The 16414-nt window shown below is 37.1% G+C and overlaps 1 protein-coding gene and 1 long non-coding RNA gene across 2 annotated transcripts in view; one reads left to right on the top strand and one right to left on the bottom strand.

The window, feature by feature from the left end:
• ERN2 (endoplasmic reticulum to nucleus signaling 2) overlaps window positions 1-16414 on the top strand; it is a 63831-nt gene that overhangs the window by 6824 nt on the left and 40593 nt on the right. The window contains exons 3-14 of the mRNA XM_053695293.1: window positions 104-221; window positions 1813-1846; window positions 4084-4156; window positions 5130-5202; window positions 6356-6478; window positions 6998-7099; window positions 8393-8654; window positions 10183-10261; window positions 11561-11708; window positions 12563-12681; window positions 14421-14606; window positions 14683-14926. Of these exons, the coding sequence (XP_053551268.1) occupies window positions 104-221; window positions 1813-1846; window positions 4084-4156; window positions 5130-5202; window positions 6356-6478; window positions 6998-7099; window positions 8393-8654; window positions 10183-10261; window positions 11561-11708; window positions 12563-12681; window positions 14421-14606; window positions 14683-14926 (1561 nt within the window). The remainder of the gene's footprint in view (window positions 1-103; window positions 222-1812; window positions 1847-4083; window positions 4157-5129; window positions 5203-6355; window positions 6479-6997; window positions 7100-8392; window positions 8655-10182; window positions 10262-11560; window positions 11709-12562; window positions 12682-14420; window positions 14607-14682; window positions 14927-16414) is intronic.
• On the bottom strand, window positions 12392-14687 carry LOC128642514 (uncharacterized). Its single transcript, XR_008399669.1, has 2 exons — window positions 14601-14687; window positions 12392-12621 (listed from the first exon to the last, which is right to left on the bottom strand). It is a non-coding gene; the product is annotated as an uncharacterized LOC128642514 (long non-coding RNA).

Here is a 16414-nt window from a genome sequence, read left to right as displayed (position 1 = left end):
ATATCCCATTGTATGTAGCGCATCATTTAATCATCCTTGTGCATCGCACTCTATATTCTTTCTATAAGGCGTTTTTACATAGTTTTATCTTATTGTACTGCAGACTAAGGCAGGAACTTCCGTCTCTATCCCAGAATCTCTGCTGTTTGTGTCTACGCTGGATGGGAGCCTTCATGCCGTCAGCAAGAAAACTGGCGCCGTACTCTGGACACTGAAAGATGGTAAAGAACCAGACTGCCCCTTTCTACAGCCGTTTAGGGGGCGCCTGCTATAGTTGGGGGCATAAGATACAATGCGCATGTCATTATCTGATATGCTAAAACACTGTTTGAAACCACAGAATTTCTACACACATGAGAGTTGCTTTGGGGAAGTTTTATGTTAGCAGGTTATGTGTGACACTGTCGTAACAAAGCCGTCCCTTTTATCTGATAGAGCAGACTCAGTTTCCATTTGGACACGATTAGAAGCTACAAATTTAGACTGGCGCTTCCTATTAAATAAGAATCACTTTATTTGAAGGTACAGGGTACTGTAATCCCCCTAATGTGTTTTCAATTATTCATTTTGCCTGCTGGAGTGTATTAAATTATTTACAAATAGTGAAATTTACCATTTTATTTATTTGACCTATTATTGCCTGTTGCATCCCCACATATGCTGAAAATGTAAATACTTACATTAAGTACTGTTAATAGAAAAGCTATGTAAACATGAATGATTAGAAGTAATCGCGCTCCCAGTGGGTGGTGGGACCCAGAGAAACTAAAATGTTAATTTTCTTGTTCACTTTAAGTATTGGTCTTACAACGTATACAGTTAGAAATAAGATAAGGAGTGTTTTGTGTATATAGAGAGAGAACCTAATGAGGTCTGCTCTCCCTGCAAGCTCAGCCCATTTACTTGGTCTGTAGTTTAGCAGAAACTGTAATTTCATACAAAAATATACATAAAGGAGCAATTTGCCATACATTTTATACTCTGCAGCTGGTATTAATATGAAAACAGTTTTACAGTACACTGTCCCTTTAAGGGTGTATTTGGTGCGGCATGGCAACAGATCTTCATACAAAATAAATGTTTTAAAGGCATGTAAATTCATTTGGTTAGTAGAATTAGCGTTGTTTTCAGTCCATGGACAGATATAAATGAGCTCCTGCACCGATCATGTGATCAGACTAGCCCTGCAACATGCTACCATGTGAAGTCTGCAGGATGCGCTGCAGTTTGCCTGGGGCAGTGGAAAAATAAAAAAATGTGTATTTAAAGGGGAATTGTGGCAAAAATGAGATGTACCAAATGTGTTATGTTATATAATATTAGCACTACTGACCCTGCAAGACTGTGAGGTTGATTTATCAAGCTGCGGTGGACAGGAGCACATATACGTGCAATCCCGCCCCCTGCCCGCACACAGCCAATCAGACCGGGGAGATTGAAATTCGAAAGAGGTGGCGAAAGGGTAGTGAAGCAGCGGTCTGATGACTGCGGTCTGCTTGTTAAATACGGTGTGCAGGTTCTTCATGTGAGAAGCTGCAGTCGTAGGCAGGCGAAAGCCTGCTGAAGAGGATGATAAATTGACCCCTGTGTGTGACCCCCACAGAAGGGGTTAAAGTCCTTCTCTTGAGCTACAGAGAACTGCTTCTTGAGCAGACAAGGCTGAACCAATCAACAGCATTATATATATCAGTTTTTTATATGTAAAACATTATGTTCTGTTATAATCACATGGCTTCTACTTAGTATAAAAGTTGTTGTCATTACCACTAAACTCTGTATAATGTAATTTGTGGTTTTCTTTGTATTTTTCAGAGCCTGTTATTCAAGTGCCTCTGTATGTGTCAGAGTAAGTGCGTGTTTATTTATGATTGTGGTTCGCAGATCAAAGGTCATTGAATTGTGAACAAATTTCTCGTTCATATAATTTTAAATTCAAGTTGTGCACACCACATGCTGTTTTTTTCCATTCTCTCTCTTTTTCTCCCTTTCGCTTTCTCTCTTTCTCTTTAGTTCTCTTTTTCTCTGTCTTTATCTCTTTTATAAACAAGTAAACTAATTACATATTCTTTGTTTAGGCCACAACCTCATAAATGACTAAATGATGTTTAATTTGTTTATGTTAATTGTACGTACAATTCCTAATCCTGGTTTACAAGACTAATCCTGGGATGGAAGATCTTGCGTTAGGATTACCTACCATTTAGTGATGGGTGAGGTTGAGTGTTGAGTTTTTGGGGGCGGGCGTGTTACCATTACATACTTACACTCTATCTCATGCAGCAGCTGCCCTTTCAGTGTGAACCATATCAGTGCATCAGATCTGTGCACCGCTTAGTAGCAAGAGACATGTGTCGCTGGACAGAAACCACAAATAAAGTTGTTTGAAAGTTCATTAATTTTAAAAGGATACATTTTTACTTTACTATTTCAGGTTTTAATAAGTTTAAAAATTGATGCATGTTTTTTTGTGGTGTGTCCCCCCCACCTAAAAAAGCTCATGACTTAAAGGGACAAAATAAAGTTTCTAAAATATTGATCTGTGGTCCTTAAAGGGACAGTCTAGTCAAAATTAAACTTAGATGACTCAGATAGGGCATGCAATTTTAAACAACTTTCCAATTTACTTTTATTTTCAAATTTGCTTTGTTATCTTGGTATTCTTTGTTGAAAGCTAAATTTAGGTAGGCTCATATACTAATTTCTAAGCCCTTGAAAGCTTATCTCAGTGCATTTTGACAGTTTTGTTTACAGCTAGAGAGTGTTAGTTTATGTGTGCCATATATAAACATTGTGCTCACTCCCGTTGAGTAACCTAGGAGTCAGCACTGATTGGCTAAAATGCAGGTCTGTAAATAACACTGAGATAAGGGGGCAGTCTGGAGAGGCTTAAATACAAGGTAATCACAGAGGTAAAAAAGTGTATTAATATAACCATTTTGGTTATGCAAAACTGGGGAATGGGTAATAAAAGGGATTATCTATATTTTTAAACAATACAAATTCTGGAGTAGACTGTCCCTTAACGGTAATTCAGACTCATTCTTCCTATTCATACTACGTTTTTAGGAAGAAACTAGGTACAAGCAAGACATTTATTATTGATATTTATTCGCTTACTTAGGCTCACAAAAGTCTTATTTTATAATAATATTGCAGGGGTCCCAATGGCCCATTTTACCTACTGGTGTGTATTACATTGTTTACAAATAGCTCCTTTACATTTAATTTTGTCATTGAAAAGGCTGCTTTTACTGTGTAAAACCGCCATCTATACTAGACGTGTATTCCGCAATTTCGTTCACTGCCAAATGTAGAAGGCGGCAGACTAAGATCACACTAACATTAGTGTGTTTTACACTTTCACAAGACGAAATCCAGCTTCGATATATAAAGCTGTATTAGCGCTGCGGAATCTGTTGGCGCTCTACAAATAAACAATAATAATAAAAATATGCCACGAGTGACCGTCGCCTTCCGTCTTTGGCAGTGAACAAAACTACCAAGTGCACATGTCTCATCTATACTAAAAAGACCTTGTGATGTTGGAAGAGATAGAGCGCTCAGACTTTTGTAATGGGTGTTACAGAATCCACTTCTAATACAATTAACCCTTATTTGCTGTTTACTTGAGAACATTGTCCCTTTAACGGGACATAAAACCTCACATTTTTCTTTCATTATTCAGATAGAGACTACAATTTAAAAAAAGTTTGCAATTTACTTATATTATCATATCATTATAATTTGCTTCATTCTCATGCTATTCTTTTGTTGAAGAGATGCCTAGGTAGGTAGCGTGCACATGCCGGAAATACTACATGATAGGAAATAGCGCTGCCATCTAGTGCTCTTGCTAATGTATAACATTGTTGCAAAGCTGCTGCAGGCACGTGCACGCTCCTGAGCCTACATCCCTAGCTTTTCAACACAGGATAACAAGAAAATGAAGAAAATTTGATAATAGAAGTAAATTGGAAAGTTGTTTAAAATAGTATGTTCTATGTGAATCATGAAAGAAAACGTGTGGGTTTTATGTCCCTTTAAGCATCATGTGATATATGATCCATACCTCCTGTTTTACAGACCTGCCTTTCTGCCAGACCCCAGTGACGGCAGTTTATACATTTTAGGAGGAAGGAACAAGGAAGGGCTGATGGTGAGTAAAACCTGAGTGGGAGTCATGTGGGAGAGAACAATCTCTAGGGACAGTAAGGAGATTTAAAGTGAATGTCAAGTTTTATGAATCGGTGCCCGTTTTTTTTAAACCCCCCTATTAAAAACAGGGGCACTTTCATTCATCAAACTTTACATTTCACTGGTTTTGTTAAAATACTTACCTTTTAATCTTGAAAGCCGCTCCAGCGCTTCCCCCCGCCCGTCGCAAGCTTCTTCATATGTCAAAAATGACGAATCCGGCTTCCTCCAATAACGGCATTGCCTTAGGCAACGATTCCCCTGGGGGGAAGCCATGATTGGAGGATGCCGTATTCGTCATTGCTGACGTATGAAATGACGAGCGGCAGGAGGGGGAATCGCTGGAGCAGCTTTAAAGATTAAAAGGTAAGTATTTTAACAAAACAAGTGAAAGGTAAAGTTTGATGAATGAAAGTGCCCCTGTTTTTAAAAAATGGGCACTCATTCCACAAACTCTACATTCACTTTAAAGAAACTTTGATGATACAGAGCAAAAATAAAAAAAATAATAATCAGGATTGTGCATGTGTCTTCTGCACTGTATGTGTAATATTGTGACAAACATTATTTCAAACACTTCTCCATATAGTGCAAGACACGTGCACACGCTTGAGCCTACCTCAGTATGCTGTCATGTAAAGAAGCTACGTTTCAACAGACAAGACTAATTTTATAAGCTTTTTTTATTGCATACTTCAGACTGCTTTCATTTTGACTTCTATGTGACTTTTAAATATCCTGCAGGTTCAGTAGTTACTCTATGGGACAGCTAGGAGTTGCAGAGACAATTCTGCAAGAGAATTTAGAGCTTAGAATGAATCGCAGACGGCAGATCAGGGATGCAGTGAGGCGTTTGTGATATAATGAAGGGCGTAACATGAGAGAGGACACAGGACGGTGACAATTGGTGACATCATGTTTTTGTTTGTCTTTAGAAACTGCCTTTTACAATCCCAGAGCTCGTCCAGTCCTCTCCTTGTCGCAGTTCAGATGGAATATTGTATACAGGTAACCCCAGGAAATGTATGCGTGTAATAGGAAGTCCTTGCGCCTGTGTGTGTCCTTAGCGCCTGCTCACACCTGCACTTGTAAATAACAGTATTCACATTTAAGTTATGCCTGGAGTGTGTATTGTGATACTGAATGTATAAAAGATAATCATATTCTGTATAAAGCATTTGTTTATTGTAGAAACCATTATTTCCAGACACGCTACCTATAAGGGGATATTTATATGTTCATTAAAGGGACATTAAACACTTCTTACTTTTGGGTAAAAAATAAATAAATGTGCTTTGTGCAACATCCCCCTAGAGAGGACACAAATGCCAAATCTGTAACCTAGGTTATAAAAATGCTGCAAATTGCTTAAACCAGCAGTGTGATTTCAAACATTTACCAGTTATAGAATAAGCTTTTTTGGCTTCTCTAGGGAGCGTGGGACAAGCACAATTTTACGCAAAAAACAAACGGATATCAGTGTTCCTTTTAAGCACTGCAGTACAAACAAAATGAACATGTTTTGCAATCCAGGGACATACCCCATTAAAAGCCTGTTGAGTATGTTCCTTATCTCTGTGTCCATTTACAGGACGCGTGCAAAAAACTTACTTTTAGCGGAGTTAACCTTCAAGCGGGAAAGATAAGTAGTGCTCCACTCATAATCTGGCTCTTTATGGGTAATTCAGTTTCTTTCATGATTCAGACAGACCCAATTTACTTCTATTATCAATTTTGTTTCATTCTCTTGGTATCCTTTGTTGAAGTAGCAGCAATGCACTACTGGGAGCTAGCTGAGCACATCTGGTGAGCCAATGACAAGGGGCAGACACCAATCAGCAGCTAGCTCCCAGTAGTGCATTGCTGCTCCTGAGACTACCTAGGTATGCTTTTCAGCAAAGGATACCAAGACAACAAAGCAAATTAAATAATAGAAGTAAATTAGAAAGAGATTATGCAGTTTTAAGTCAATCTGAATAATAAAATCATTTTTTTTTTTGGTTTCATATCCCTTTTAATAGCCCTTTTACATTTCTAGCAGTGTAATCAATAACCATCTTATAGTCACAACAAATCTGGTCCATCTTTGCTCATCTCCAGCATGTTACACCTCAAGCAATGTCTTACACAGAATGAACTAAACTTTGTCTCTTCCTTCCAGGGAAGAAGCAAGACTCCTGGTATGTTGTTGACCCAAAATCTGGGGAGAAGCAGACAACTCTGTCCACAGAATCATCTGACGGTCTGTGTCCGTCCTCGCCCTTGTTGTATATAGGACGCACACGTGAGTTTTATATGACACTTGTAAAATAGAACTGTGTGTAATACATTTGTAGTAGATCCTGAAAAATGTCTCATCAAATGTCTTTTTTTTGTTTCTGTTTAACCTTTTGACTGACAGGATCATTTGTATATCTTTGTGCAACTCCATAATGTTTAAAAAGCCTTAGCCAGTACATACGCTTTTCATTTATATCCCCGGAGTCTGTCTAAGTGTTTACTTTGTTATAGCTTTTATAACCTGCACTGAAAATCTGCTTCACCAATCCAATCTCCCTTTCTTCCAGTTACCTGTTTTTGTATTATAGTTCTGCACTCTTATCTGGTAGAGCAGGAAAAGATCAGTCTTATCGTCAATGTCAGATGGGTTTCTTAGATGCTAGCGGCCCTTTTTTTTCATGTTCTCACCGTCTATTTCATCCTTTTGTCCCACTTTCCCTGCCTGTTTCTTCCTGTGTTGTCCTCTTGCTTAGTGTGTCACATTCTTCTGGTTCTCACTCATGTTAGCTTTTTTCTTGAGCAGAGTACATGATCACAATGTATGACACCAAAACGCGGGAGCTGCGCTGGAATGCCACGTATACGGATTACTCGGCCCCCCTGTGTGACGACAGCTATGAATACAGTAAGTGCTGGTAGCAGCGTGGTTAGGGGAGGTGTGAGTAGCTGCCTAACCATCAGACATTATATTTCACTACTTATTTTATGTGATCTTTTTTTTAACCTTATAAAATGTAAGAAATTGCCTTTTTTGTTGTGTATCAGATTACTTTGCTAAGCTTACAAATATTTTGTGCTGAACTATTATTTTTTTCTCTAATCCTATATAGTCTTGTTGCTCCTCTGATATATATATATATATATATATATATATATTGTGTGTGTTTTGGGGAATTCTTGTGGTAGACAAACAAGGTGGCCATAACTCAAAACTGCCAGGAAAGGAAATATATTTATATATGATATGGTTTATGTGTAGCCATAAATGTATATGCAGCCCTTAAGGGTTCTGAAATATTTATATGTGGCCCTTTAAAGGGACAGTATAATCAAAATTTAAACTTTCATGATTCAGATAGGGCATACAATTTTAAACAACTTTCCAATTTACGTTTATCATTTAAATTTGCTTTGTTCTCTTGGTATTTTTTGTTGAAAGCTAAACTTAGGGAGGCTCTTTTTTACAGCTAGACAGCGTTTGTTCATGTGTGCCATATATCTATCTCTAATTGGCCTCAGCAGGAGATAAGATAGTCCTGGACTGTAAACATGCAAATTGTGGCAACATAATGACAGTTTTAAACTTGTTTGTATGCGGACCTTTTGCGTATGTGTGTGTGTGTGTGTGTGTGTATATATATATATATATATATTTATAAAAAAAATTCTTACAATACATGAGAAAAAAATATGTAAACATAAATGTAATATACTGTATTATAAAAAGTCCACAATTCAAGTTCACTGTTGGTTGCTCAATTTTTTAACATGGGAAACCATCTCTTTTAAAACCACAATTGCAGTAATAAAGTAGGCGAAAGATAATGTATTTCGTAAATACTGTTACAGTGGACTCACATGTATATAGTGCTACACAGAAGGTAAATTAACCTTTATGGTACTAGCAACATATGCTAAGATATCCCAGCTTTTCAGGTAGCAGCTCCAGCCAACCACCCCGGCATTCAAGAACTCAAACCCTGGAGGTGTTGAACAGTAAGGTTTTCAGAAATGCCGATTTAACCAATATAAACAGAACTTCAGGGTTGAGTCCTTGAAGGTTGGGTTGAATTCAGTTTTCTGAGAAGCTAAGGTAACTTTGTTGCTAGCACCTTACAGGTACGTTGCCTCTTAAGAAGTTCTAGATGTATCTAGATAATGAGAAGGAACTAGTGGTAACTTTGCTCTCTTCATATAGAGATGTCTCACTTTGCCTCCACGGGAGATGGAATGCTGGTCACAGCGGACCAGAGCAACGGGGAGGTTCTATGGATGCAGAATTACGGTTCCCCAGTGGTTAGTCTTTTTCTCTGGCACCAGGACAGCCTGCGACGTATCCCCCATCTCAATGTTGCTATGGAGACTCTCCGCTACCTGACATTTAACTCCCATGACATCCGACTGCTCAAGTGGAACTACAATGCTGTGCAGCAGCTAAGCAGCACCAAGACACACCTGCTGTATGTAACTCATTCATCTAAAACGCACGTGGTGTCTCCCGCTGCCCTAGAGGGAGCAGCACAGAGAATAGTCACGTGCCTATTAAAGTGATAAGCCATTCCATAGAACATCCTATTAAACAAATGTCTGTTGCTTTCTTTTTGTTTAACCTCTTTTTGCTGAGGTTAAAGTTATGCACCACTCAATCCCGTTCTGATCTTGACACAACCAGTGATTGGCAGCAACATTAATACTTTGCTCCTGATTGGATCACTGCCCACTTCCTGCTCAGGAGCAGCAATACATTGTGGCTCCTGAGTGCAAATTAAACAGTTTTTTACCCATTTGTAGAATTCAATACATAGTTATCAATGAGCATTTATTTAATCGTAAAATGCTTTAAGGAATTGGAAATTTTAATAATGTTAATATAATATCCCTTTTAATGAAATATTCTGCATCACACGTAGGATATACAGACAATATTGTTTAGAATAGGATATACTTTTATGTATTGTGTTTTTTTTTTTAAAGTGATGAGTTACTCATCCTTCTAGACTAGTCTTGGAAAAACATTTTGATAGACTGCAGCCACATATGTGATAATCTTCTCATATATCTTCATGGTACTTTTTTAAGACTTAAAGGGACAGTATACACCAATTTTTCATATAGCTGCATGTAATAAACACTACTATAAAGAATAATATGCACAGATACTGATATAAAAATCCAGTATAAAATCGTTTAAAAACGTATATAGAAGCTTCCAGTTTAGCTCTTTTTAAAAAGTTACTGGAACACCCACTGCAAGTGGGAAATAGCAGTCACTACCCCCCCCCCCTTCCTCTGCATATGAAAATACCCTTTACATAAACAGGAGCAAGCTGGAGTAGGTATACATCAGTATTCTCCTAAAACTTTGGGGCTTGAATAGGAGTCTTAAAATCAGAGCAATATTATTTAAAAGTAAGCAAAACTATCCATTTTAAACAAAAAAACTGTATGGGCTATATAAATAGATCATCTACAAAACACTTATGCAAAGAAAAATCTAGTGTATAAAGTCCCTTTAATAGTACTTCGAAGTGAATTTTTTCCTATAAATCCATAATATATATAAAGCTTAAGTTGTGATTATATAGCAAAGATTCATAATAAAAATAATGTATTAATCTCTGTAGTTGCAGCCAGTGAAACTAAGCAGTATGACGGTAGCCCAGAGGTGCCAATATCTAAAGTGTGGCACCTTGGATACTACTTAATTGCAGGCATGGGCACAGCACTTATAAGCAAACAGAGGTGGTTTACCAAACCCCAAATTTAGCAAATGAGCAATGTCCTCCAGCTTCCAAGATTCTTTAAAATAGACATTTATTTAGCAAAACATATCTCCAATATAGCAAAATACTGCCATACATTTAACCCGATCTAGATGCTTTAACTTTGTATTTGTTGCTCCTCTCAATCTAGGTAATTACAGTAAATATTTGCCTAATAACAATACAGTTTTATAAGCGATTTTATCTTTTTTTGGGTTGGACACAGACCATCTTTGTATGTGGGAAAGCAAGATACAGGATTCTATGCATCCACCTCACTGATCCACGAGGGAGTTGCTGTAGTGGTAAGGAAAATATTGTGCTGTATTAGACTTTTTTATTTTATTTACACTTTTATGCAAAATGTGTACAATGTTGGATTTCCCTGTTAATTATTTCTTTTTTTCTTTTTTGAAATCTTATATATTTTTTTAAAATAGACTCGCAGCATACTAGTATTCCTTCTAATCATTTTCAGGATGTGTGCACTAACCTCTTATGCCTGTGCACTTATTGGAAAAGGGAGCTCATATTTGTATGCTGTAAGGCCAGTGAATCTAAATGAATAAATAAAATGACCAGTATCATCCTGCAAAGTTTTACATTTTAAGAATAAAATAAATAAAGCAAAAAGAGAATACAGTCTGCATAAAGATCCTAATTGTAATAGGCTGATGCAAACACAAAATTTAGCAACACTTTACAAACAGTAATCTGTGCACTGTGATCTCCAAACGTATCTGAATAAAGGGTTTTTTAGTATTGCATATTAGCCAAAACGTGTAAGCTCACCTGCCAGCGTTAAGGCAACCCCCATAGGTGAGACCTGCTCTAATTACTGCTCACCCATACCTTTTTGACTGTCACTGCAAAGTATATACACAGAAAAATGTATCAAAATTACAGGGGGACACATTCTCAAGTAGAGAACCCATCTGCCGGCAATCCCACTTGCTATGCAACATCACATAGCAAAATTTACTATTGCACAAGCGCTCTCTTGTGCAATGCTGCCCTCTGCTGTCACACAACCAATGTGATTTATCTTTCCACCTCTGCGGTGCCGAATTTGGTTGCAGGTTTCATGTGAGCTTCAAAAGCAGCTTGATAAATGTTCCACACAGTATATCTAATTTTAAATGCATCGCATATTAAAATATTAGAGTAGACCTGGCAGGGTGAGCTTACAGGCTATGACAAAAATATGGTACTGATAAAAACCGTTCTTTTTAATGTACGTTTGATGATAGTGCACAGATAAAACTTCAGGTTATAAAGTAACTAAAGGTTTTAAAAATATGAGTAACTTCTATGTACTTTTTCTGCTACGTGAGCTGGGTTATAAAACCGATTGCGCACTGGCACATGCTGCAGAGAGAACATAGCAGCCGGCCCATGTTTTATCTTTATTCTTTCTGTTTTCAAGACTCAGGCAAGCAGGACAGCTCTTTACATCAATAGGGTAGAGAAACAGAGACTTTTTTTTGTGGTGAAAAATCTTTTTGCAAGCTGTGCTTTAATCTAAATACTATTTTTGTTGTGCACCCATGTGAGTATCATTTTAGTGACATCACATTGATTTGTGATCTCTTGTTTTGTTGTAGCCGCGCGGTATCACTCTGGCGCAGGTGGAGGGTCCAACTACTCACGATGTGACTTTAAAGGAGGCTAACGAGTTTCATGTGACTCCCAGCACAGATGTCAAGTACCCACAAGGAAGTGTAGTGTCTGCCCAGCATTGGCTGCTGATAGGTAAGAGGGCACCAGGGATTGGAGAGGGCACATCTGTAAGTAATCTCCCTTTACATCATTATTATTTATTTGTAAAGCGCCACCAAATTCTACAGCAGAAGATGGGTAAATGGAGGTTACAGAAAGTGAGAAATGCGAAGGATAGTGAATAAGAGAACTGTGTGTAAGAATAAAGGAGTTTCCTCCTATAACTTAAAGGGCCACTCAATGCAGTAGAATTACATAATTAACAAGTGCATAATAAAAAGACAATGCAATAGCACCTACTCTGAATTTCAAATAAGCAGTAGATTTTTTTTTTAAGACAAATTTATTTTTTCTCCCATTTTTCAGCCCCCTTGTATCATGTGACAGACATCAGCCAATCACAGACTAGTATATGTATACCACGTGAGCCTGTGCACATGCTCAGTGGGATCTTGTTCCCCAGAAAGTGTGAATATAAAAAGATTGCAACATTTTGATAACGGAAGTAAATTGGAAATTGTCTTAAAACTGCAGGAACTTTCTGAATTATAACAGTATATTTCGACTTAAGTGTCCCTTTAAGAGGAGTTGGCTAACATGCGCTATGTGAGACGTACTATAATGCTCAGTAAAACAAGATGGCACTTTTTTTATAATTAGGCCTTATTTTTATGTGATTTGGAAACTCCACAATTTTAAATGACAGAAAAAAGGGGCAAAATAAATAATACGTTTATTGCGTTTTATTTATTTTACTTCAATTTGTTAAACCTTTTATATTAAAATCTCAAAATGTTTTATATCCCTTTTAAGCTTCTCATCCAATAGTTTTTGTAAATTCAAGTTAGATTTTGCCAGTGTATTCACCTCCATTTCTTATGTACTAGGTCACCATGAGTTGCCTCCTGTTGTTCACACAACCATGCTCCGAGCGTTCCCTGAGACCCTACGGAGAGACAACGAGAACATAATACGTGGTCCTGCACCTAGGACTCTCTTTGATGATGTAAGTGTGTGATCTTCAACACTAATTCAATAAATGTTACACAAACTTCCAGCTTTTCAGTAAAATACAATTCCTGGGTCTCTGATGTCAATGGAACTAAGAGAAACAAAACAAAGCCTCAAAATCAAGTACAAAAACGTGCCCTTTATTAAAGGGACACTAAAGTTAAAATTAAAGGGACACTGAACCCAAATTTTTTCTTTCGTGATTCAGATAGAGCATGCAATTTAAAATAACTTTCTAATTTACACCTATTATCAATTTTTCTTCATTCTCTTGCTTTCTTTATTTGAAAAAGAAGGCATCTAAGCTATTTTTTGGTTCAGAACCATGGAAAGCACTTGTTTATTGGTTGGTGAATTGACCACCAATCAGCAAGAACAACACAGTGTGTTCACCAAAAATGGGCCGGCATCTAAACTTACATTCTTGCATTTCAAATAAAGATACCAAGAGAATGAAAAGAATTTGATAATAGGAGTAAATTAAAAAGTTGCTTAAAATTTCATGCTCTATCTGAATCATGATAGAAAAAAAATTGGGTTCAGTGTCCCTTTAAACTTTCATGATTCAGATAGAGCATGCAGTTTTAAACAACCTTCTAAGTTACTTACTTTATCAGTCTGTGCTCAGCCTTTTTATACACACACTTTATGAGGCATCAGCTCCTACTGAACATGTGCAGGAGTTCAGAGTATACATATACAAGTTTGTAATTGGCTTATGGCTGTCACATGGTACAATAGGCACCAAAATGGATGCTTTGAAATTTCTTATAAAAAAATCTACTAATATTTTAAAATTCAGTGCTATTGCATTGTATTTTTATTGTGCAATTCTACCGTGTCTATCAGCATCAGAACAAGGCTCCCATTGGAACCTATGGAAGTGCGCTCTTGTGAACACAAAGCTTCCATACAATACGAACGCGAGGCCACGTTCACATTGTGCTTTACTTTAAAATACCAGCAAACATTTGTATGCACTGGTATCGCGAGTGGAGCGCAAATATTGCGCTCACAAAAGCACAATTTTGCTCTCCACTCGTAATCCGGAACTTTGTGTGTATATACACACCCAGTATCATTCGAAGGGCCACATTGACGAAATGAGAAGGCAGAAGGAGTGCAGGTGTGTTGTGGGAGTATAATAGAGATATGTCTAAGGGTAGAAATGGGAAGTTTTTCACTGCTTCAGAGAACAGGACAAGGGGTGGCTCTGGAAATTTCAATCTTAAAGGGACACTGAACCCAAATGTTTTCATTCATGATTTAGATAGAGCATGAAATTTTAAGCAACTTTTTAATTTACTCCTATTATCAATTTTTCTTTATTCTCTTGGTATCTTTACTTGAAATGCAAGAATGTAAGTTTAGATGCCGGCCCATTTTTGGTGAACAACCTGGGTTGTCCTTGCTGATTGGTAGATAAATTCATCCACCAATAAAAAAGTGCTGTCCAGAGTTCTGAACCAAGAAAAAAAGCTTAGCTGCCTTCTTTTTCAAATAAAGATAGCAAGAGAACGAAGAAAAAATGATAATAGGAGTAAATTAGAAAGTTGCTTAAAATTGCCTGCTCTATCTGAATCACGAAAGAAAAAAATTGGGTTCAGTGTCCCTTTAATAGACCCCATGCTGAGATACCAGTTGTGCACCACCTAACTAGGCAATACTCTATAGCTGTTCTGATTCCAATAAACAATTTACTTCCATTAACTTTTCTGGTTTCCATCGTTCCAGTTTTTGACGCCTCAAAATGAGGGTGGGTTTCCTCAGGGTGATACAGAGGGACGTTTGAAGACGGAACAAAACAAAGAGGAAGTGGGAACCGTGCTCCCAGATACCTCGGTACCAAATATGCTCACTGTTGGCTTTATTACGCTGCTCCTCGGGGGCTGGGTCCTGTTTGCACTTACTTACCCTAAGGTACAAAAATAACCGTATGGGTGTGGGAATTCCAGGAAAAAACTGAAAATATTTTAACTGCCTGTGCTTCCATCAGATGAAGGAGCAGCATCGCCGCCAACAGATGGAGTTACAACAGCAGCTGGAAGAGAGGTTGCAGCTGCTACAGAATATTCAGAACACATCTTCGAACACTCCTCCATCTTCCAACATCCCAGAAGTCCCTGCATCTGCCGGAGAGCAGGAAGTAGGAGGAAGTAGCCAAAGGTCAAGTACAGATCGTGACTATTTACAGGCAAATGGAACTAAGAGGCCGAGCAGGGATAGTGGGAATGTAGATGGTGAGTCCACCTTGATCAGCAGTTCAGTATCCACTCACTTACATGAAATATTCACTTGACAATGTAAAGTGATCTATAAAAATATATATATTTGTTTTTTAACTATATCTAGTAGTTTTTGTTTTTTTTTTTAAATAATTTTTATTGAGATTTAATATGTAACATGACATACAAGCAATACTATAAAAGGAATACAAAAAGGAAAATCACGATCTGTCACATTAATAAAGGTATACAGTTATATCTGTTACATCACAGATAAATTCCTATAGGCAAAATATAAACCTCACATTTTCTAATATTTTAATATAATTAAACCTGTAGAAGTTATCTAGAATTTAGATAGACTTATTCGGAATACAATAAGAAACCATTATCCTGTAACTATAAATTGTATAGAGGAAATATGGTTAACATAATAGGCTAATAGTATCCTTTAGCAAATAAAACCATTACAGGAATATAAATATAACAAGGCGGAATAATCAGTTTTAAAATGTCCTACAGGTATTGTAAGTAGAAGTGAAGATAGTAATATTACTAATATATTTGTTATCAGAGTTATTCTGTAAATATGAGGTAGAGAAGAAGAAGTCTATTACAACGCAACTAATTTTAGGTGATGTAAAATTAGAATAGACTGACTGAAAGAATATTTATCTATTAGTTGAAAGACAAAATGATCTATATGCGGATTTGTATATAGTAAGCGTACATAAGTTCAGTACTGAAAACTATGGGTCAATATGAGGTTTTCAGGATCCGATGCCACCCAGGGCCCTTGGGTTGGCGCCAGATTCCAACAGTACTTAGAATACACCTTCAGATACCTGTATCCTTTGCTATAGTTGTATTAAAGTTAATTATTATAGATCTTTTTTTCTAATCTGTCTTCCCTTATCTAATAAGTGATTACATATTCTCTATCCATAATATTACAGGCTATAATATAAAGAGGTATAACTGTAGGAACGAAAGAAAATAGATTAATTGCGGTGCATATTGAGGGAAACCGTGCAATTAGTCTCTGGTTATTAAATAAGTGACCAGAGTATTCCACACCACACCGGCCGCTAGCAACCGGACCACCATTCTATTCAATAAGCACAAAACCTAATTTTATATTAGACCAGTAGAGTATTTGTCACAAACTATATGGTGGTATATTAAAGTAGATACACCTTAAAAGACATTCATAGACCAATTGTAAACGACAATGCTTACAATACAATAGTAGCTTCAGAGATTAGGAAAGTTAACAGGTATCTTTTAAAGTACTATGGTTGGAATAATGTAACAAACTAGGTGTAATAAACAATATATGATGTTATATGCTGGTTCAAGGCGCTTAGGGAATGCTGAGTATATTCTCCCCTATGAGCTAAATCTATACACTTATAGTGTGTTTGTGGGTAGCAGATCTAGGATCAAAGGGTTGAAGTCGACAGGAGGAATTAAATAGATTAAAGGGACACTATACCCACATTT

This window comes from Bombina bombina, chromosome 11, assembly GCF_027579735.1.
Source record: "Bombina bombina isolate aBomBom1 chromosome 11, aBomBom1.pri, whole genome shotgun sequence".
Classification (NCBI taxonomy): domain Eukaryota; kingdom Metazoa; phylum Chordata; class Amphibia; order Anura; family Bombinatoridae; genus Bombina; species Bombina bombina.
This window is presented reverse-complemented; position numbering and strand designations above follow the sequence as displayed.